Source organism: Desmodus rotundus, chromosome 1 (genome assembly GCF_022682495.2).
Source record: "Desmodus rotundus isolate HL8 chromosome 1, HLdesRot8A.1, whole genome shotgun sequence".
Lineage (NCBI taxonomy): Eukaryota > Metazoa > Chordata > Mammalia > Chiroptera > Phyllostomidae > Desmodus > Desmodus rotundus.
Window position 1 is genome coordinate 144,501,031 of NC_071387.1, and position 22,025 is coordinate 144,523,055.

General features: G+C 35.7%; 1 protein-coding gene across 6 annotated transcripts in view; it reads right to left on the bottom strand.

Annotated features, from left to right (window-relative positions):
- The window catches only part of TMEM232 (transmembrane protein 232), a 168,195-nt gene that overhangs the window by 134,963 nt on the left and 11,207 nt on the right, over nt 1-22,025 (bottom strand). For 4 of the 6 annotated variants that reach the window (XM_053911325.2, XM_053911326.2, XM_045197625.3 and 1 more), the window contains exons 4-6: nt 4,993-5,104; nt 4,057-4,162; nt 1,540-1,697 (exon numbers count right to left, since the gene is read on the bottom strand). In XM_053911325.2, coding sequence (XP_053767300.1) covers nt 1,540-1,697; nt 4,057-4,162; nt 4,993-5,104 — 376 coding nt within the window. Of the gene's footprint in view, nt 1-1,539; nt 1,698-4,056; nt 4,163-4,992; nt 5,105-22,025 lie in introns of those variants that run through there. The other 2 variants (XM_045197628.3, XM_045197629.3) reach the window with 2 other exon arrangements.

The window sequence follows — 22,025 nt, forward strand, 5'->3', positions numbered from 1 at the left end:
GCCTAAGTTGGTAAATCATAAGATTATGGAGAGCCAAATATGAACAATAAACTATCACTATATCTCTATCAAACTATATGTGTATCCAAATCCTCCTAATAACAATGCAGGGAATTATTAGATCTACACGTAAAAACATCTAAAAATGAGTCTACCCAGTCTCAGTGATTCACCCACAACTATTAAACAAATAAGTGGCATCACTAGGCTTTGAACCCAGAACTGTGTGTATTATACCAAAAACCATGAACTTTCTATTACAGCAGTGTTTCCAAATATTTTTATCACACATATATCAATAAAATAAATTCTGAGAATGCATCATCAATATTTGTAAGCTTATACCTAAATTTTAAACATAACTACTTATAGACATAAAAAATAAATAAAAATAAAAATGTCTGTAAGGTGTACCCAAGAAATCCCCTCACACAGGCCGCTTTGATGTGGACTGTGCTGCGCCAAGGGTTTGAGATAAAAAACTAGTCACGAGAAAGTAATTTAGGATTTTTCAAAGGATGAGAGATTGATGTTGAAGTAAATATTGTTTTAAAATTTAATGGAAAAAATAGAAAAATGCATGAAAAGCATAGCAGTTTGAATAATCACTGTATTATACCCCAATTTGGTCATGAGTTTTGACTGACCTAGAGGCTATCTCTAGTTATAACTATATTTGGAAAAATGGTCTTTAAAACTTTCACTTATAATATGCTGAAAGGCCAGACTTTCACTGAAAAATCTTCCTTTCTGTATCTCTAAGGAATTCCGGAACTTCCTGTGCAATCTTGCCTCATGTCTCATTTGTCTCCATGTTCTCTCTGTTGCACAACAACTCAAGCTCTGCGTCCTAGACTAAATCTCTGCTGGTCGATTTCTCTTTCTCTGCTCTCCCATCTTTCCGTTTTGTATCCTTTACCCCCTTCTTTCCTTCTCTCTCCATCTCTTCCTCTCTTGTAGCCTTCTTTTTTTTCTTTACAATAAAATCATAAAACCACTAGTTTAGCTAAATTTCACTGAGCACTAATAAATTTTGCACAGGCAATCACGGTCATCACAGGGCACAGAACCACGTGGCATCCAGTGCAGGAGCTTAAAAGTCAGGACAGGCTTGAATATAATTTCCCATCCGATGGCTCTACATTGGCTTGGAATACTGAAGGAACAACTCATCTCAAATTGAGTGAGCATTTTAAAAAATGAGCAAGCATTTAAGGTTATCTCTTGGCACTTTTAAATGGAAAACTGGCATTTTAAAACAGAGAGGAGAAGAGCTATATATACTCAGGTATAAGAATATTCATGATTTTTTAATTTAATCTTATTTTCTTAGAGAGTTGGTGATGTATTTTTTCAAACTATCTTTTTTGGATATCAAACAATAGTGTATCACTCATGTTTAAAAAACACTGAAACTGCCAAGAAAGAGAATATTCTATAATAAACCAAATAGAATGTTTAGAAATGAAAATGGTTGGCATGTGGCTACATATAGTACATGTAGCAAATAAAACACGTTACAAATATTTTAAAACATACCTTTGTCAGCTTTATTTCAACCGAATATAAGTATGTCTTTAGGAGTGCATCACAGCAGAGTCTATATAAAACTGATTCCGCAAGAAAAAATAAGGCAGGTAGATGTTCATAATCAAAGGAAGCATGGTCCATGGAAATGTAAAGCATATTTAAGGCTTCTGAAAAAGCAAAAAGTAGAAATTCCATAATTTATAAATTTCTACATGCTACAATTAAATCTTACAATGAACAATTTGCTCAGTCACAAGACCGTAGTTTTAAAATATTTACAAATTCTTTGACACCCGTCCCATCAAGAGGTAAAAACCATGTCCCCTTCCCCTTGAACCTGACCAGGCCTTGTGACAGCTTCAACAACTAGCCTGCAGCAAGCGTAGCGCTGCATGACTTCCAAGGCTGGGCCAGAAAAGGCAGCACAGCAGCCACCTGGATCTTTCCCTTAAGATAGGAGCTTTGGAAACCTAGGCTGCCGTGGAGGAAGTCCAGCTAATTAGAAGTCACCAAGTTGGAAAGAGTATGGAGACAGAGATGATTAAAGATGAGAGAAAAAATAAGAGAGAGAGAGAGAGAGAGAGAGAGAGAGAGAGAGAGAGAAACGCCCAAGGAGCTCCAGCTGTTCCAGCCAGCACAAAATAGATCACCGAGTCACAGACAAAACAGTGTGGGAAACAGGACAGATCGGATGACAAAATACAGTGCTAAAGGTAGGGGCTATAAAAGAAAAGAGTAGGAAATGAAGCAGAGAAAATAGGCCCTGGTGGAACTGAACAAGGAAGAATGTAGAGCTAAGGACCTAAAGCGAATTGCATCTCAGGTCATTACAAAGATTTTGAGGATCTGTCATGTAAATATCTCAGGAAGAACGAATAGCAAATGCAGACACTTGAGAAAGGAAAAGCCCTAACACGTTAAAGAGACAGAAAGGAGACGGGTGTGACTGCAGCCTAATGAATCAGCAGGGAAGGTGGCCAAGAGCCAGATCATTCAGAGCCTTGTAGCCCATTATATAAAGTTGGGGTTCTTGTTAAGTGTAATCACACAGCATTAGAAACCACTTAAAGTTTAGAATGGTCACTGCTACCTGGAGGGTGGACAGGAGAATGACAAGGGCACAGACAGGACACTGATTAGGATGGTATTTCAGTTGTGGAGCTGGAAAGAAGAAATCACAGTTCCAGTTTTTCTTTGGAGTTCAGCATCAAAGAGTTAAGAGCTTTTGGCTGTGTGTAACAGAAAACCTAACAAAGTGTCTTCCAGATAAGCATGTTTATAACTTCACAAGATCAGAGTGGGAAAGGCTCCGAGGCTGGCCAAAGTCACGTCCCTCTGCATGCATGTTTCCATGTTCTCAGCCCCCTGATGCACACGACGACCGTGGTGATTGCACAAGCCTCAGGCATTTTGTCCTTTCCGTGCCATTTAGAGAAGAATCAAGAGGGGCATAGAGAGGGAAAGGAGCTCTATCCCAAGCATGTCTTTTTCAAAAGCAACTCAAAAATAAGTATTCCAAACAGTCTGGTCTTCACATCTCTTGATCAGAACCAGGTCCTGTGACTCCCCTGATCTAATAATTGGCAATTAAGGGGTGTGTTGCCTTGATTAGTTTAGATCGATCACGATTCATCACTTGAGTCTGGAAAAGGCCAGTCCTGTCCAAATCACAGGACTGCAGGATACCTGAACAAAACTGAGGTTTAATTGACAAAGAAGAGCAAGTGGCTGCTGGTTGCTGGTAAGCCAAGAGTGTTTACTTCTCTATCATTTAAACATTCACTAGAGGTCAGGTTGTGTATGGCACTGTGACAAAGTGCCTTATAGGCTAGTTAAATACAAAATTGTTCTTACTCTTCCTAGTGCTTGAGAGCTTCAGATAGCACTACAAACCCCAGTTTACATGGGGGAATGCTCACTGACCTCATACACTTAACATTCTAAAAACTCATTTTAAAAGGCACACACATAAAATTTAGGATAATGATAGAAGCAATTTTACCTCCTTAAAAATAATGGGTTTTAATTTCTTTTTTAGATTGGTTGGAGGGTAGTTTGAAAGGAGACATGTAAGTGAGAAGTGATAAATGTAAAGGAAATGAGTAAAATAGCTGTATAAAATAAGTGAAAAACTAACGGCCATTTGGTTAATGTTTTATGAGTAAGAGTTATAAAATACAGAATCAATTTCTTTAAAATATAGTCCCTATTGTAAATGAAAATCACTAAATGACACTTTATATTACTTTTTAATTAGTTGCTAACTTTAGACAAAAGCAATAAAGACTATGCTGAGCAAAAGATTTTAAAACAGTTTTGTAATTAAAAAGTTGAGCAAATTCATTAATTTAAAATTACAAAAGGAACTTTCATAATGAACCACACTATCAGGTATTTTGATAGGGAAACGCACATTTTTCTTGGATCCTCCACAATTTCTAAATATTAAAGATCTCAAATTATGCCTTCACTGCTAATCTAGCAAATGCTTAGGGTAACGAGGAAGGGTCCAGTTACAGCACATACCATCCTGAATTTTTCCTTTGCACTGAGCCAGATATATGATTTCGGTCCAAGCAGTGGGAAGATGCACGTGTTTGCCGGTGCCTAAAGTTCTGAGTCCCAATTTTCTCTGTGATGGGGAAACATAAAAACGGCAAACAAAAAATGTACACCTAATTGATTTTTTAGATTATCCTTTAATTATATTTTCAAAGTCATCTTCTATGAGGCTGGTGTTCTATGACTAGAGTTGTACAAAATTTTTTATTTTTTATTTTTGCTTTTATTATTTTTATTTACTGACCCTTTGTGTAAACAGTGTTCGTGTTAAAATCTAGCAAATGCTTGATAATATTCTAACATCATTAGTTCTTTGTTGAAAATAATTCTCACTCTTCACTATGCAGGGATTTCCTCTATTTTCATCTGATTCCCCCACCAGGGGAACGCATCTCTGGTTTTAGAAGGAAAAGTATATTGATGAAATGTGATTCGACAGAAATTAGTTCGATATCAAATTGCTAAAAAACTCTGGCTCCTTCGCTGTAGATGGGCAGAAGTTAATAAGCATGACCACCCCCGTGCACACGTAGAGAAGGTTAAGGAAAGTTTTCTTTTCTCTTTGGGGCAAATCATATCTCAGTTTTTTTGAAAGAAAAGTGGAATTTTCATCATCAAAAATTTATTTTCCAGTCTTTGGTATTTTGCTGCAGGCTCTTCAACTAGTGTCAGCAGCTATGTTCCCTAATAATTTATGGGAAATCTTCACCCCAAAAGCCATTTGACATTGAATTATTTGGTTATGAAGTTTAATGTGCATTAATATTTTTAACTATGACAACTTATAATTAAAGAAAGGTATATTCTTATTTTTTCTTTCAATATTTTAGAACAAGTAATCAATCCACCAACTAGAAGACAAAGTTCATATACCAAGTAAATCAAATAGTGTAGCATTACCTTACACCTGAGAATGGTTTCTCTAGCTAGGCTCAACAATTCTTCCTTCTCTTTTGGATTTTTTGTTTGGTTGAACCTCAAGATGAATTCTTTTGTGATTGAAAATGGTGGCCTAAACAAAATAAATCAATAATTATAGCTGTCAGTTCCAAATTTTAATTAATCAACTTTAAGTACCTTATAGGAATGTTTCACACAAGAAAACCAAGTCAGTAAAATTTAAAAAAAGATATGTACAGGCCTCCTAGATTGATCTTATCATACTTAGCATAGTTGGATTAAGAAACATAATTTTCATGATGTCAAAGAACTTTGTAGCCTCTGAAAAAAACGTTCCTTAGATGATGCCAGAAATCTTGTTGATATATGCTTTCTTCATATGTAAAACCTGATTTATCTCCTCACATATGTGAGTGTTGGCTTGATTTAAGGTAAACCTTTATCCCTGTATGTAAGCAGAATCGGTCTAAATTTGGCTAACATGGGCAGGGGAGGAAAGATGTACATAGTAAGTTCAGACGGGAAGCTATCACAGGGTTTTGATAAGAGATGTGGCCTGAGTTAATTTAAGTTTTAACAGGATCATGCTGGGTTGAGAGCTGGAGTGTGGGGAGGGAGCACGTGGCAAGGGAGGGAGCACACATACTTAGGTGAGAGGAAGTGATGGCTAGGATCAGGGTTGCAGCAATGCAAGTAAAGAGAAAAGTGTGAATATTGGATATATTTTGACATTAGCCTAATGAATTAGAGAGTAAGTGAGAGGAGAAAAAAAGGAGTTATGGTTGAACTGAGTAACTGGAAGGATGGCATAGCCATTCACTGAGGTGGGGATGGTTGCTACAGGAGCAGATTTAGGGTGAGGGTGGAGAATAAGCTCAGCATTAGATACGTTGTATTTGTGATGACCACAGACATCCAAGTGGAGCTGTAGAGTAGATAGATGGCTATATGAGCTTAACTTCAGGAAAAAAAGTTCAGGCTTGATACATCATTTTTTAAGTCATTAACACACATGAGGTATGTAAAGACTTACGAATAAAAAGGATCCCATGGGGAAAGTATAGAGTACACAAGTATTTCAATGAGAAGTGACATAAATAAAGTGAGTGTGTGTGCTAGGAAATGAGTAGACTGATTATAATAATGTACCACAAAATACAAGATGGGCATGGGATCAAAGTGACATCAGAGGAATAGTGAATAGGTAGTAGAATCAGAGCGTTGTTTAGTGCAGTGGTCAAATCATTGAAGAATAAAACACATTTTTAAAGTTTTATTATTTATGTTATTACAGTTGTCCCCATTTTTTCACCTTTCCCCTCTCTACCCAGCCTGCCTTTCACTTCCATAGTCGGTCCCCACACCATTGTCCATGACCATGGGCCCTTCATATATGTTCTTTGACTAATCCCTTCACCTTCTTTCAATCAGACTCTGCCTCCCTCCTCCCCTTTTACAGCTGTCAGTCTGTTCCATGATTCTATGCCTCTGGTTCTATTTTGCTCATTAGTTTATTTTGTTCACTAGATCCCTCTTATAAGTGAGATCATAAGGTATTTGTCTTTCACCAACTGCCTTATTTCACTTAGCATAATAGCCGCTAGTTCCACCCACACTGTTGCAAAAGGTAGGAATTTCTTCTTTTCTTCTGTTGTGTAGTATTCCATTGTGTAAATGTACCCATTGTTTTAATCCACTCATCTACTGATGGGCACTCAGGCTGTTTCCAAATTTGGCTACTATAAATAACGCTGCTATGAACATACGTTCTTTTGAACTGGTGTTTTGGGGTTCTTAGGGTATATTCCAAGCAGTGGAATTGCTGGGTCAAAGGCAGTTCCATTTTTAATTTTTTGAGGAAATTTCATACTGTTTTCCACAGTGGCTGTACCAGTCTGCATTCCTACCAACAGGAGGGGTCCCTTTTCTCTACTAAAACACATTTTTTAACATCTCACTATACTCAGAATTTACTGAATTAGCTGCTCTGTGGAGTATAGAAAGGAAAGCATGAATAAAAATTAGACTTTGCCTCTGAGTAATTCATGGACCCATTGAAGAGACATATGTACTCAAAAGGAATCACAGTGCCACCTGCCCACAGGATAAGCAGAGGTAACAGTATGGGGCCCTGTAAACTAGACCAAATACAACTGTCCCAGGGAAGAACAATGATAAAATAACCAACTCTTTCACTCACATCCTACAATGGATGTTCATTCAAGTCATATATTTAGTAAGCATTTATTGACTACCTCCTATATACTAGATGCTAAGCTTGGAACTGGGGATACAATAGTAAAATAAACAAACGACCCTGCTCTTGTGGAGAGTATAATAAAAAAGAGAAAGTGTTGAGGTGCTAGAACTCACAAAATCTACTAGAAATGAGCATTTTAAATGAGTAACTTCATTTTTGATTTTCCTGTTTTTATGGACATGGCAAAGTTTGGCTGAAAATTCTCAGTAGTCATTTGGTGACATACAAGGTCTGCCCAGAAGGTATCCAGCCATGTAATGTGAAAAATAGATGCATTTGTTGAAGAAGATACAACATATAAAAAACACTGTACATAGGACAATGATGCCTCAGTCCCCCTCAAAGTAAGCACTTTGTGACCTCACACAGTTCTCCCAATTGCCATCAGCTGCCCTGTCATATTTTCTTGAATCTCCTTGATGATTTGAAATCTCTTCCCTTTCAAACATGACTTTAGTTTTGAGAAAAGCCAGAAGTCACATGGTGCCAGATATGCGCTGTAGTGGGGCTGAGTCACCTGGGTGATTTGATGTTTCACCAAAAAACTCCACACAAGACGTGATGCATGAGTTGGCGCATTGTCATGATGAAGCTGCCAATCACCAGTTGCCTATAGCTGCGGCCTTCTGAATCATCTGAATAGTTTCCTCAGAGGAATGTTCAAGCTTGACACAAAATTTGATGCAGATTTATTGCTCTACTCAGTCATTTTGAATGTGACAGCCACAGTACACATGTTCACTCAATGGCATCTACCACCCCCACTGACTAATAAAATGAAGTCATCATTGTTCACACATGTGCATTCCAGTCCCCTATCCTTGGCTGCCAGGTTACATCAATGTACACAAACCATTCTCATTGTATTACCAATAGCTGGACTTCTTCCGGACAGACCTTGTATCTTTCATCTACATGGACCTATTCTGAAAGAAGAGCCCAATATAGCTTTAATTTTCCCATTTGTACAAAGTGCCATGTGAATTATGAGAAGGTAGCCTCTTTGTTCATTTAATTTTTCATGAATTTCATTATAACTTAGATTAAAAAAATATTAACATATGCTGTTTGTAACAAACCAAACTTTCAGGAGTGCATGAAGAAAAAGACTGCCTCCCAACACTATGCTCCAAATGTACTCATAAGAAATAGCCAAGATTAACGGTTTAGCATGCATCCCTGCATACCTTTCTCAGTGCTCACAAACATAAACCAACCTACATGCACTCTCTTAAATAAATGGAACCATGTATACAGCACTGTAGCATGCTTTCCTCATTAAATTTACCAGACATTCCTCAAGTCCAACTGATCCTAATACGTGGTAATATGGATGTGCACAACAAATCCAACAACTCTTTTATGGTTGACATTTCCTGTTACTTACTATATAATTTTGGCTATATTGAATGATGCTGTAATTTTTACAAAGGGCCTGATATACGCCAGGTATGTACTATTCTGACTTATCAATTACCACTCTACATCAATAGTTAAATGTTTTGATTACCAACTCTGCTTATAAATATATTTATATAAGAAAATGTGTAGAATGACAATGGAATTCTATGCAGCAGAAAGAAAGAAGGAGCTTCTACCCTGTGCAACAGCATGGATGGCACTGGAAAGCATTATGCTAAGTGAAATAAGCCAGGCAGTGAAAGCCAAATGCCATATGATCTCACTTTTAACAGGAATCTAATCAACAAAACAAACAAACAAGCAAAATATAACCAAACACACTGAAAATGAGAACAGGCTGACAGTGACCAGAGGGAAGAAGGGAGAGAATTTCAGGGGGAAAGGGTGAAGTGGTTGTAGGAACAATTATAAAGGACACATGGACAATAACAGGGCGGGGTGGAAATGGGAGGGAGGTGGGAAGGGCTGGGGGTTAGGCTGGGGTGAGGGGAAAAGGCAGAGAACTGTACTTGAACAACAATAAAATTAGAAAAAAAAAGAAGAAAACATGTAGAATGAAATACAAAACTTCAAGTGATAGAACATATTTTCAACACATATAACAGACAAAGGCTCATATCCAGAATATAAAAGAACTCCCAAACAACAGAAACATGGAGAAGAGACTTAAACAGGCAATTCACAAAAGAAGAAATGAGTTGCCTATATATTTGTGAAACAATTATTAACATCAGAATTAAGGAGATCCAAATTTAAACCACAATGAGACACTACTTCATATCCACCATAATGACTAACATTTAAAAATATGGCAATCCCAGGAATTGAAGGGGATGTAGAGTGACAGAAACGCCCACAGCTGCTGTGGCAGTGTAAATTAGTGCGTCCACCTTGGTAATCAGTGGAGTGTCAGCGACCAAGATTGAAGAGAGACATGCCCGTTGTCTTAGCAATCCTACTCCTGGATACATATCCAACAGAAATGTATACGTGTTCACCAAGGGACAGGTACAGAAAGCTCAAAGCAACACTTTCATAAGAGCTAATCTGGAATCAAACCAGTTCTCTATCTCATGGAGCAAAAAATGTGGTTATGTCTGTGAATAAAGGGTGAACAAAATCATTCTCTCCTTTTCTATGGACAAATTTGATCTCGGGTTCATTTTCTCATTTCATTCCCATAAAACCTAGTGAAACTGGATGGCAGCTGTGTTATTGAAACCATTGCTTGTGGTAAAAATGACCTGATTGGTACACTGCGTCTGGACCAGGAAAGCTGTAAATAAACCATAACTACTACAGGAGGAGAGCCTTTGGGTTTCCCAGAATGCATGTCCTTTGCTGGAATCCATAAATCTGTTTTTTAAAAAGTTATTGGTTCAACTTAGGAACAGGGAGAATCTGAGCGGGGCATCCTTTGAGCCCAGGTCTCTGAGTCTTCTCTCCCCACGCAGGCAGTCATTCGGAGGTGCTACAGATGACTAGCTCCTTGCTTGTCTGTTGCGTGGGCTGCTGTGACACCATTTTCAGGAGGTAAACAACCACCATTCCACTGGCCTGCTGAGTTTCTTAGCTCAGGGGCTAAGGGATGATGTCATTGGTTACTGTGGCCTAGTGTAATCATGTGAGTCTGTCTGGGTTTGCCTAAGAAGACCCATTGTTAATGTTATGGAAATGAAAATGAACAAACTTCAGCTATATGCACAATATAGGTGATCTCAGAAACATACTGTTAATCCACACAGATAATAAATACTGTACTATTTATTCCATAATACAAAGGACAACACTGTAAAGAAAACTGAAGTAAAGTTAGGAGAATGGAGAAAGTGGAAAAGAAGGATATTTTATTGAAAGGAGTTACAAAAGAGGCTTCTGAAAACAATTTACGTTTTCACCTGGTAAGTACATAAGTGTTTGCTTTATAATAATTTTTAAGCTTTATGTTTATGTTTATATACTCCTTTCTATGAGTGTTAACATTTTACAAGAAAGAAGTTTTAAATATTAGTGGCCAGATCCAAGAGTATCTATCTTCTAATTACAATAGATTTTTTAAAAATGCTTTCCAAAACTAGTCTAGTCATTCATAGTCACTCTAGTAAAGCACAAAAATTCCCATTTATCCACATCCTCACCAGAACAGGACGATATCAATTGTATCAATTATTTCCAATTTGCTGGATGAAAATGGTATTCCTTTGTGGTTTAAAGTTTGTATTTCCCTAACTACTGGCATTCCTCAGCATCTTTTCCCATATGAATGGTGTTACATTCATTCTTATATTTTATTTTCTGTGGCAAGTCCATTTACATATTTTGTTCCTTTTTTTCTTATTCGGCTTTTTGGTTTTTTCCTACCTATTACTTATTAGGCTTTTGTGTAGTGTTTAAGTGCCTGGACCCGGGAGCCAGACTGCCTGGGGTTTCATTTTTTCTATGTCTTTCCTTACAAGATCTGTAGCCTGACACAGTTTATTTAACCTATGTGTGCCTTAATTTCCTTATCTGTAAAATGGAAAAGTAATTGTATATATTTCATGGGTTGTCTTAAAAGTTAAATGAAATAACAAATGTATTGTACATGGAAGACTACCTCACACATGCTAAATACTCAATTTATTAAAAATTTACAAATATTTGTTGCAGGTACTTTTATCTCAGCATAATACTTCTTTTCATTTTTATGAAATTTGGCCATACATTAAAATTTTATGCTTATAAATGATACCATTTTTCTTTATTATTTCTAGAGTTTCTCATTTAGATGATCTTCCTCACCCAAATAATATACAAATAGACACCTTAATTTTCTTACAATAAATTTTTACATTTATATTTTTAGTCTATTAGCAATTTATTGTTGAATACATGGAGATGCAGGAATCTAACTTTTCCTTCAGATGGGCTGCTCATAGCGACGTGTATACAAGAATATGAAGAGTATGAGGGGGAGAGTAACTTCACAGTGGAGCAACCTGACAAACGCTACTTCAGCCACATGACCATAGTGATAAATTGTATGATAGTATGTGCCCTTGTTTGATGTAATGAGAATGCATTTGAACTCTATTGTATTTCTCAAAAAACAAAACAAAACAAAACACACACATAATGCTAATCTAATCATGAGAAAAACATCAGAAAAATTGCAGTACAGGCACATTCTACAGAATGCTTGACCAGTCCTCCAAACTGTCAAGGTCATTTTGAACAAGGAAAGTTTGAGGAACTATCACAGCCAAGAAGAGTCACAAGAAGACATGACAATGAAATGCAATGTGATTTCCTCTATGGGGTCCTGGAACAGAAAAAAGGCATCCGGTAAAAACTAGGAAAATTTGAACGGCATGTGGGTTTTAGTTAAGAATAACATATCAACGTGATTCTACAGTGTGATAAACGTAAGATGTTAGTAATAGGAGAAACTAGGTGCTGAGTATATGGGAACTCTCTGTACTATCTTAGGATATGTCTAAACCTGTTTTAAACAATAAATAACTCTAAAACTGTTTTAAAACTGTCATCTAAAACTGTTCTAAAAAGTTTTATGTCTAAAGCTGTCCTAAATACTAAAGTGTATTTTAAGTGTTGACAGATGAAGAATGGAAGGTGAAAAAAAATCACTTCAAGATAAAGCCTGTCTGTCATTTGTTAACTTATTGCTTTATTCTATATTAATCGAGCACCTCTGTGAGTCAAACATTCTTCTAGGCAATAGGGCACAAACAGAAATGAATCCAAACCAAATGTGCAGGCACTTGCCTCATGGGTCATGTACTCTATTTGGGGAGCATATGTACACAATAAACAAGAAAAAAATAAGTGAACAACATGATTTCTGAGGGTCAGTGCTGCAAAGACAAAAGCAGAGTGACAAGGAAGAAGAGCACAGGGGAAGAGAGCCGCATTACATCAGGCGAACAGGAGAGGTGTGAGACAGACACCTGAGCTGAGATGGGAGAGAGACCAAGAAGACCGGGGGCACAGGAGAAACCGTCGATAAGTCAGGGAGATAGCAAGGGCCTAGATCTCACAGGGTATTTAAACCAGAGGGTAGGGTCTGGATTCTACCCAGTATGTACTGGGAAGATATGCACTTTAAATTAGAGCATGAAAGACTTCACTCACATTCTTCAAAAATCACTAACGCTGCTATTCAGAGAGCAGGAGCAGGGACACTGATTAGAAGGCTGTTGCAGAACGACAGGAATTAGATGATGGTGACTTGGTGGAAGTGAGGGTGGTGGAGATGAAGAAACTGCTTAAGGTCACATAACTACAAAGGGCCAAGGACTCATCTCAGGCCTAATTCTAAAGCCCACAGAAATCTGACCCATAATTTGGTATTCATATATCTGTCTTATATTCCTTGGTCTAAGTTGACGTTCTTAAGTTTTTCCTTATTGCTATACACACAATTTGTTTAGTGAATGCCTGGTGGTTAACTGACACCAGACTGCACTTTCTCTGTTTTACAGAAGAAAAGCAGGAGGCTCAGAGAGAGTAAACCTCAAACTCAAGGTCATAGCTTTAGAAGTGAACAGAGCCAATATTTGGAATAAGATGTCTAAATCTCTGTACTTAGATCGTTTTATAAAATCCCTCAGAATGTACCCCAGTATAAGAATATACACTGTATGCAGTCTTCTTAATAAAGTAACGGTCAAGGCTATTTAAGCCGAATTCCCCACTACCAACCACAGACACCCCGCAAACACACCAAATGCACACTCACACGCACACACACACAATATCTAGGGTTTCAAATACAAATTAAAAATACATTTTCTGAAATGAGATATTTTATCTCAGCCTTTCATAGGCTCAGAGGAAAATGCATATATATGATTTTATTTCTAAAGCATAGAAAAGCCTCAGGATCAAAACAATAAGAATTCAATTTCTATGCTTACAATACATTTTAAAAATAATCGCGGTTTTGTCAATTATTTTTTAATATGGACTATAGCCTGTAATGAATCATGAAAAATATGGAGAGCTAATGTTTTTCAGCCTTTTGCATAGGTATCTCACTCTTAATAGGTCTCCCACAGCTATTGCCAATACATATTTAACAGGAAATAAATATAGCTATTTTAATCATTTATTGCCTATCACAAATAAATTGAGATTGTTATACAAATTAATGCTTATTTAATGATAAACACAAAGCATGATGAGAAGAAAAAGGAAACTTTAAAAAGTAAATGTAGGCATTACAGGCTTTTAAATAGAAAACATTCTTTAGTTTCACACATTCAAATTTTTTCATATTATCAAAGAATTTCACAAAGATAAATGCAATCTACTCAAAGTACATGAGTGCAGTCCTGTAGAAAAGCTAGAGGCTAAAGAACATCGTTGTAATTTTCATATGAAGAGAATATACTAGTGTCTCCTGACTGTGTGGGTACCCCATCCAAACTGAGCCTTTATAGACATTATCTGTGACTTCAGAACTTTTTTTTTAGCTGACAATTCATTTGTTCAGTACATATTTCATGAAAGCCTCCTACATACAAAGTATTTTGCTAGATATTGGGTTGGCCAAAAAGTTCATTTATTTTTTCTGTACAATGGCTGTAGTAGTGCTTAGGTGTCTTTAACTTCATTCAAAACAATCTTTTTAGATTGTATTGTGATAGCTGTCATATCAGCATGCACTAAAAAAATCAAAATTGGTGAATTTTTGTGCAGTCATTTTAATATTGAGGATGAAAGAAGATATGCAACACTTTTGGATTATTATGCTTTATTATTTCAGGAATAGGTTAAAACACAACTGAAACACACACAAAAAAAGATTTGTGCAGTGTGTGAAGAAGGTGCTGTGATGAAATGTGTCAAAAGTGGTTTGCGAGGTTTCTTGGTATTATTGACATTTTGGACAAATAATTCTTTGCTGTGGGGCTGTCTTATGCATTGGGAGATATTTAGCAGCACCTCTGGCCTCTACCCTCTAGAAGGCAATAGCAGGAGATAGCCGACATACGCAAAATATCCAAATCAATAAAGACATTGGTGAAAATGAAAAATGAGTCCTTTATTTTATGGAAAAAACTAACTGGACATTTTGGGCAACCCAATGCAATGAGGACTAATGGAAGAACCAGGCGTGGCCTCAGAAAGTTCACAGGAAGGGAGTGAGACACATCACAAATGTAGCATAAAGGAGACTACTAACAGGAAACAAAAAAGAAAAGAAAAACTTGTGGGAGCTCAGAAATAGAGATCACGCTTCCAACACTTTGTAGTTTTACAATTTTTGTTTAATCAGTGTGAGCAATATAATTTTCCATCTGTGGGAATGTGGGCAAAATCTTGTGGAATTTTGAAACACACAAAACCAGAACACACAGTCTAGTCCCTGGCAAATATTCAGCAGGAGATAACTGTTAGTTATAAGCATTATGGGTTTTGGTTAAAGACTCAGAAAAAAGTTCTTTACAGAAATGGCACTTGAGCTGTACCTTGAAGTACAGACAGGAACTGGATTGTGACAGAGTAGCTGTTATCCTTTCCAAATCCTTTCTCTGCTGTTCCTGGGCACATGATCAGGTGCGTATAGCCACACAGCCAAGCCCGTGGGCAGATGTAATATATGCAAACTTCAGGTCACCTCAACTTAAAGACAGGCTAGTTTCTCTAGGATGAGACTTTGTTTTTTTCTCCTTCCAGTGGACTGGAACACAAATATCGTGCTGAATCAGCTTTGATCAGGAAAAGGAGTACAACATTCCATGAGATGATGAGGGTCTTGAGTTTCTCACTGACCCCTAAATCAGAGCTATCCTGTCAGCCTACACCCACTGGATTCATATGTCAGGTAAATACACTTCTGTCTTAAACCACTGAAATTAGAGACCTCTTTTTATAATTGCTTCAAAATTACCCTAATACAAGGAGGAAATATATATATATATTATATGTGTGTGTGTGTATATATATATATATGCACACACAATTTATATAATATATATATATATATATATACCTAGCATAGAGTGACTGAATGCTTAAAATAAAGATAGGAAATGAAGATGGAAATGCTTAGTTGAGAACAAAAGCAAATGGTATTGAATAGCAATCCATGGCAGAGACTTACAGATGCCTACCTCAATGTCTATTCTCCTCCATTTTTTAATAAGAAATTCTTTCTGGCAGTTAGGTATGCACATATCTATAGATTTCAGCCACAAAGATATAAGTAAAATTCATATAGTAGTTCTAAGAAGTCCCCTAAAAAAATACATGAGCCCTTTTTCTTCCCTTCCTCTATTCTGCTGCATGAAGCATGACTGTGATTGCTGGAGCTTCAGCAGTGATGATGGACCTGAGGTAGCCTTAAGCCTAAGCCATGTACAGCAGAGCAGCTAGTTAGATGGAACCTAGGTCCTGTATCACCTTAGCAGCTCTGGAGTAGTATGAAAGAAACTTTAAAGAAATAAACTGCTATTTTGTTTAAGTGTCATTGCTATTTTAGATTTTCTTAGTTGCAGTGGGCACTACCTGTATTTTCCCATGTATAATGTGCACTTTTTTACCCAAATTTTTGAGAGGAAAATAAGGATGCACATTATACATGGATAGTGCCTAAAATACCTTGTATCTGTTCTTGTGTTTTGTAATTATTTGTTGCATAAAATTTCTCATACCATGTTTAAAATATATGCTAGAATTCCTTTATAATTCAAAAAAACAAGCAACTAAATATAAATAAATAAGAATTGAATTAAAAAATTAAAACAGAAGATTTTCTTCCTCAAAGTTTGGGCCAAAAACATGGGTGTGCTTATATATGGCAAAATATGGTGGTCTATGTTATACATAGACTTTTGAATTTTACTTGATGAAATTAGAGGAAATTATTGAGCAGAAAAGTGATGAGACTACAGCTATGCTTTAAGATGACTGAACTGAAAATTATACATTCAATGGTTTGGAGTGAGGAGTGGCTGTTGGTAAACAGCAGAGCAATTATTTCAACAGTACAGGTAAGAAGTAGTAAGAGTCTATAATATGATTTGGCAAATAATAAAAAAGTAAATGAGTGTGAGAAATTGGGTAGAAGCTAAATCAATAGAGCTTAACAACTAATGAGATGTGAGAAAAGAAATTGTGAGGGTGGACATACAGATAATCTCAAAATTTTGACCCTGCATGATTAGTAATAGACAGTTGCCATGGAGACAAATGGATGGAGGAATTTGGGCAGATGATCTGTGCCATTCTGGACATATTGACCATTACTTCCCTGTGAGACATCCAAGTGTAGAGGCCTATAACCCAAATGGACTTGTGAGGCAGGTATTAGGAAGTGATTAAAATCTGGAAATAAAGATTTCAGATTCACTTACATATTAGTGACGCTCAAAACCATGAAATTTCAAGAGGAAGATACTGAAGAAAGGGGATATCTTTAGACAAATTTCAAAGTTAAGAAGGGAAAAAGAAACAGCAAATATGATAGAAAGAGATCTGATGAGGATTTAATGGAATGCAAATATATGTACTATTTGGCATATAAACTCCGCTGTGAATTGTTCATTACTCATAGTCCCTGCTGAGCCAGTGTGTCTAAATTCTGCATTAGCACCATACGAATCCAAATGCCTCTCTTCCCAGTTCTATATGTGATTGGATCACATGGACATCTGACTCAAGCTGAGCCAATCCAATCCGCTCTCAAAGGATTTTAAATAATTGATTGATACTTTAACTAAATGATGTTAGAGCTGAAAGGTGGCTTTTGAGGAAATGTTCAAGATAATAAAACACCCCAAAACAGAAAGCTAGTTTTTTACCATTGTAGCCCATGACCAATGTTTGTTGGATAGCCAGATCCCATATCATTTTAGAGTTCATAGTCTAGTATAGATACAGATTGTATCTGTTGACCATTTTATCTCCAGCATCTTTTAGAGAACACATAGTAAGTACTGAGTGAATGAATGAGGTCTGGCTATACCTTCTGCTCAGGCTCCACAACATAGTCTTACATATCCTTCCATTACATTTTTCTTTTGCTTGAATTAAACTGCAGGTGCCAGTTCCATGCAAACAAACAATCGTAGACTAAGATCGAAAAGAATGCATAGAAGATGAAGACCATGACGAAAAACACACATCTGCGATGATATGAAAGCTAAAGACGAGAAGATTACTAATGTTTAGAAAGTCAGTAGAGATCTTTAAGAGCTTCACTAGATAAATAAAAACAAAACTCAGATTTCATAGTACTAATAAATACAGTGGTAAAAAAAATTAAGTATTGGCTGTACTTCTGGTAAGTTTGATATGGGAGAGTGGTAAAAACAGAAAGAGGGATGGAAACAGGCATAGATTTTCAATAACAATTATCTTGGCTCCTCCTGAAAACCTAAGTACCAGCAGAATTAAGGAATTGCCTGGCCCTTTTAGGTATGTCTATGTTACAACTGAATGTAGAAGGAGTCCAGGAAGAGATTCATTAAAGGGCATAAATAAAGACTTGGTGATGTGGGCACGTACATAAATTACTATACAAACACCTCACCTAAATTTATCAATTCGAATGCACTGATCTGGGGTTTAGTGTTTTAACGTTAGATGTTGGAAATATCCTCTGTCATCCCTGATACCTGTGTAATTGATTATATCATCTTTATATTGTGGATACCCAACAAGCTTTATGGTATAAAATCAGAAATATAGGACTTAGATTTATTTTTAAAATATTTATTAAGTCTTTGTACTTCTTTAGATCTTACATTTCTGATTCAGTCTTCGTAAATGAAATAATGTCTTAAGCCTTAAAAATGCATTCTCTTACTAATTACTACCAAAGAGAACTATAAACAGACAAAGGTCAAGGTGGTTATTAACACAGACTGGGTTTTCAGCAAAAAGCCATTTAGATGAAAATCGAGGGCTAAAATATTTACAAAAATAAAAATTTACTTTTGTAAATGTATGCACTTATGCCATATTTTTGGTTAAGTCATTTGTTAGCCAACAAAAATGCTACAAGTATAGATGTCTCAGGCTAAAATTAATAGATCTAATTGCAAGGTCTTAACCATTAGGATTTCACTTAAAGGCTTATAATAATTCAGGTAAATGAAAAAACTATTGTTCAAATAAACAAAAGGCCAGTATATAAATGAGCCTTAAAAAGTTTCTTCTTGCTGCTTACGGCACACATTTAAAACTCACACTAAAGAGCTATATTGTATTATAAATGTATACATATAAAAATTAATATTATATAGATATATACTATAAATATATAACAATTTTAAAAATTTAGAGCTTGTATTTGTTGAACACATTTTATCAAATATACAAGTGTCAAAAACATTAATGAAATGGAAAGATTTCAGATTTATTAATATTTCGGGAAGCTTTGAAGACTACAATCTCCCAGACATAAAAGATACACAAGCAGCTACTGTGAGAAAGATGTAAAATAATCTTCATAATATAACTAAGTATTCCTAATGTAAGACTTAGATTCCCTTTAATTTTTTCCAGTAAGCTAAAATAAATGTGTAGTTGAAGTAGTCTTCAAAATCTTTTGATCTTTGTCATCTCTAGATAAAGCAGAAAAGGCAGAGCAGACTACACACAATAAAATAATCTTGGTTATAAAAACTTGTAACAAAGTAGTGTGCTTTGAACAACTAATTCACTGCAAGGTGGTGATATTCTCTTTGGTGTATAAATGTGTGGGTTTCGGTGTCTAATTTAAAGGATTTACATGGATTCCTTACATGTGTCTCTAACAGAACACATTCTGAGCCTGCAAAAACTCATGTTTCTAAGAAAGCGTAAGTGAAGCAAATATGTTATAAGGCCTATGACAATTTACGCAACACCTAAGAATATAAATAAAAATGATGTTCCTTCGTGCAAGTTAGGTCTCTGCTTCATCTCAAACAGCTGATTCCAGGGACAGATTCTGATTTCTCTTGACCAAGGGGCCATGGAGACAAGGCCAAGTATGTTTTCCAAGTGACTGTACAATAAAAAAAAGGCCAGGATTTGCAAAGTACAGAAAGCCTACACCCTCCACATTGTCTGTCATCCCAATCTTTTCTCCCTAACCCCAGGAGGCTGTAGAGAAGGAAGCCTTGGTGCTCAAGAAATAAAAAGAAAAAAATCTGTGTGTGCAGGCATACCTGTGTGCATGTGTAAGTGTCTGAGAAGGTCAGTCTCAACACAGATTTATTCCCCAGGCAAAGAGATGGTTGGCCGGGAACACAGGGAAGTCAGTTTCAGTTGTACCAAACTAGTAGCACCTACAGGTGCCTGCCAGAGAGCAAACGCAAGGTTCTCTGGAGGATGACACCAACATTTTCCCCCAAGGACATATGGGAAATGACAAGATACAACATAAACGAGAACAATAAAAATCATAAACTTACCAAGACTACAGTCATTGGAATAATCAGACACAAATTATAAAACCATTATACTTGTTCCACAATATGCTTAAAATTATCTGCAGACAACCAAAAATGATAAGCCTAAACAGAAGATTTGAAGAAAAGTAAATGAATTACTAGAAATGTAAGATATAATTATTAAAACTCAACGGGTAAATTTGGTAACAAGAGAGAAAATTAGTCATGTAGAAAACATATCACATCACAATAAATTATTCAAAATAGAGTAAGAATAGACAAAAGATGGAAAATGGAGATGCGAGAGTAAAGGACATGAAATGTAAAATGAGATGGCCTAATGTACATTTAATCGAGTCCTGTAAGGCAGAAAAGAGAAAATGGGCTGCCAAGGTGGTATTGAAAGAAACCACGTCTGATCATTTTTTAGGAATTATGAAAGACGGCAGTCCACAGATTCAAAGGTCTAAAAAATCCAAGGAGAATAATTTTTTAATTACATTCTGATATGTCATAGTAAAACTGCAGAAAATGCAAGAAAATAAGAAATTTTTGAAAGTACCCAAAGTTTGGGAAAACACATTAATCTTAAAAAAGTTGAGTCAAAATTTCACCCAACTTCTCAACAGCAGTAGGGGAAGCTGTGGGTGCAATAATATCATTAATGTGCTGCAGGAAAAAATGAATAAGAGTTACAACAGACAAAAGTTAATTCCATATTCAGTTTTAAAATTTTAAGAGTAAGAATAAAATAAAAATATATTTAGACTAATAAAATTTTTTAACAACAAGATCTCACTAAGGAAAATTTTAAAATCTGTACATCAGACAAAAGAAAAACAAGGAATAAGAAGCAAGAAGGAAGAAAAACCAAGGAAAGTTATACAGTAAATAAAGTATAAAGGAACATTAACTACTTAAAATAGTAATAAAGTCTAGTGTGGTTCATAAACAAAAGAAAATAGGATTAAAATGCCAAATAAGGTTAGAGAAAAACAACATACTTAATTATGAAATGTTTAGAGTATTCCTTTTAAATCAAAGTAGAAATAATGTTTAGAATTAATAAGATGATTTAGCAAAATTTCTGTATGTAAGATCAATGTATAAAATCAGTTATATTTATCTCTTCTGACAACACCTAAAAAAATCTATTTAAAAATATATGCATAAAACTTATAATAGTACCAAAAATACCAAAAAACATAAAAATAGATCTAACAAAAGATAGTACCTCTATGGAAAAAAACACTAAAATTTCCTTGGGAAAATTTTACAAATAACTATATAAATGGAGAGATATTTCTTGTTAATGGATTGGAATCCTTACTATGCTAAAAATGCCAATTCTCAAATTGATCTGTAGATTTGGAAACATCCAATTAACAATGTCATGTGCTTGGAAAAATAAACATGACAAATTGATTCTAAAAATAATATGCAGCATATCATTGAAGCAGAACAAATTTGGAAAATAAGTCATATTAACTATTCAATGTTATTACTAAATGACAGTGTCTAAAGCAGTGTGGTGTTGGTACAGAAAGAGACAGACCGGTGAAACAGAAGAGTGATCCCAGACACATACCCATTATATGCAGGCACTTGATTTATGCAATGATTGTACTACAGAAATAGTGGAGAATGGTGTTGATAATGGGTATGAGTGTAAAAAAAGGAAATTAGACCTGCACATCACACCATTAACAAAAATAATTTCCATATGTAATACATGAAAACAAAACAACAGGTTTGTTAAGAAAATAATGTATAAGAATATCTACATTATCTTGTGGTGGAGATAGATTTCTCAGCCAAAATAGAAAAATGACTAATCATAAAACATTCATAATTAATAACCTCTGTTCACTAAATGGTATATATTTTATGATCCAACAAGTCCATTCCTAAGTATGTACCTTAGAATATGTGCTAGGATGCTTGTGCAACAGTGTTCATAGAAA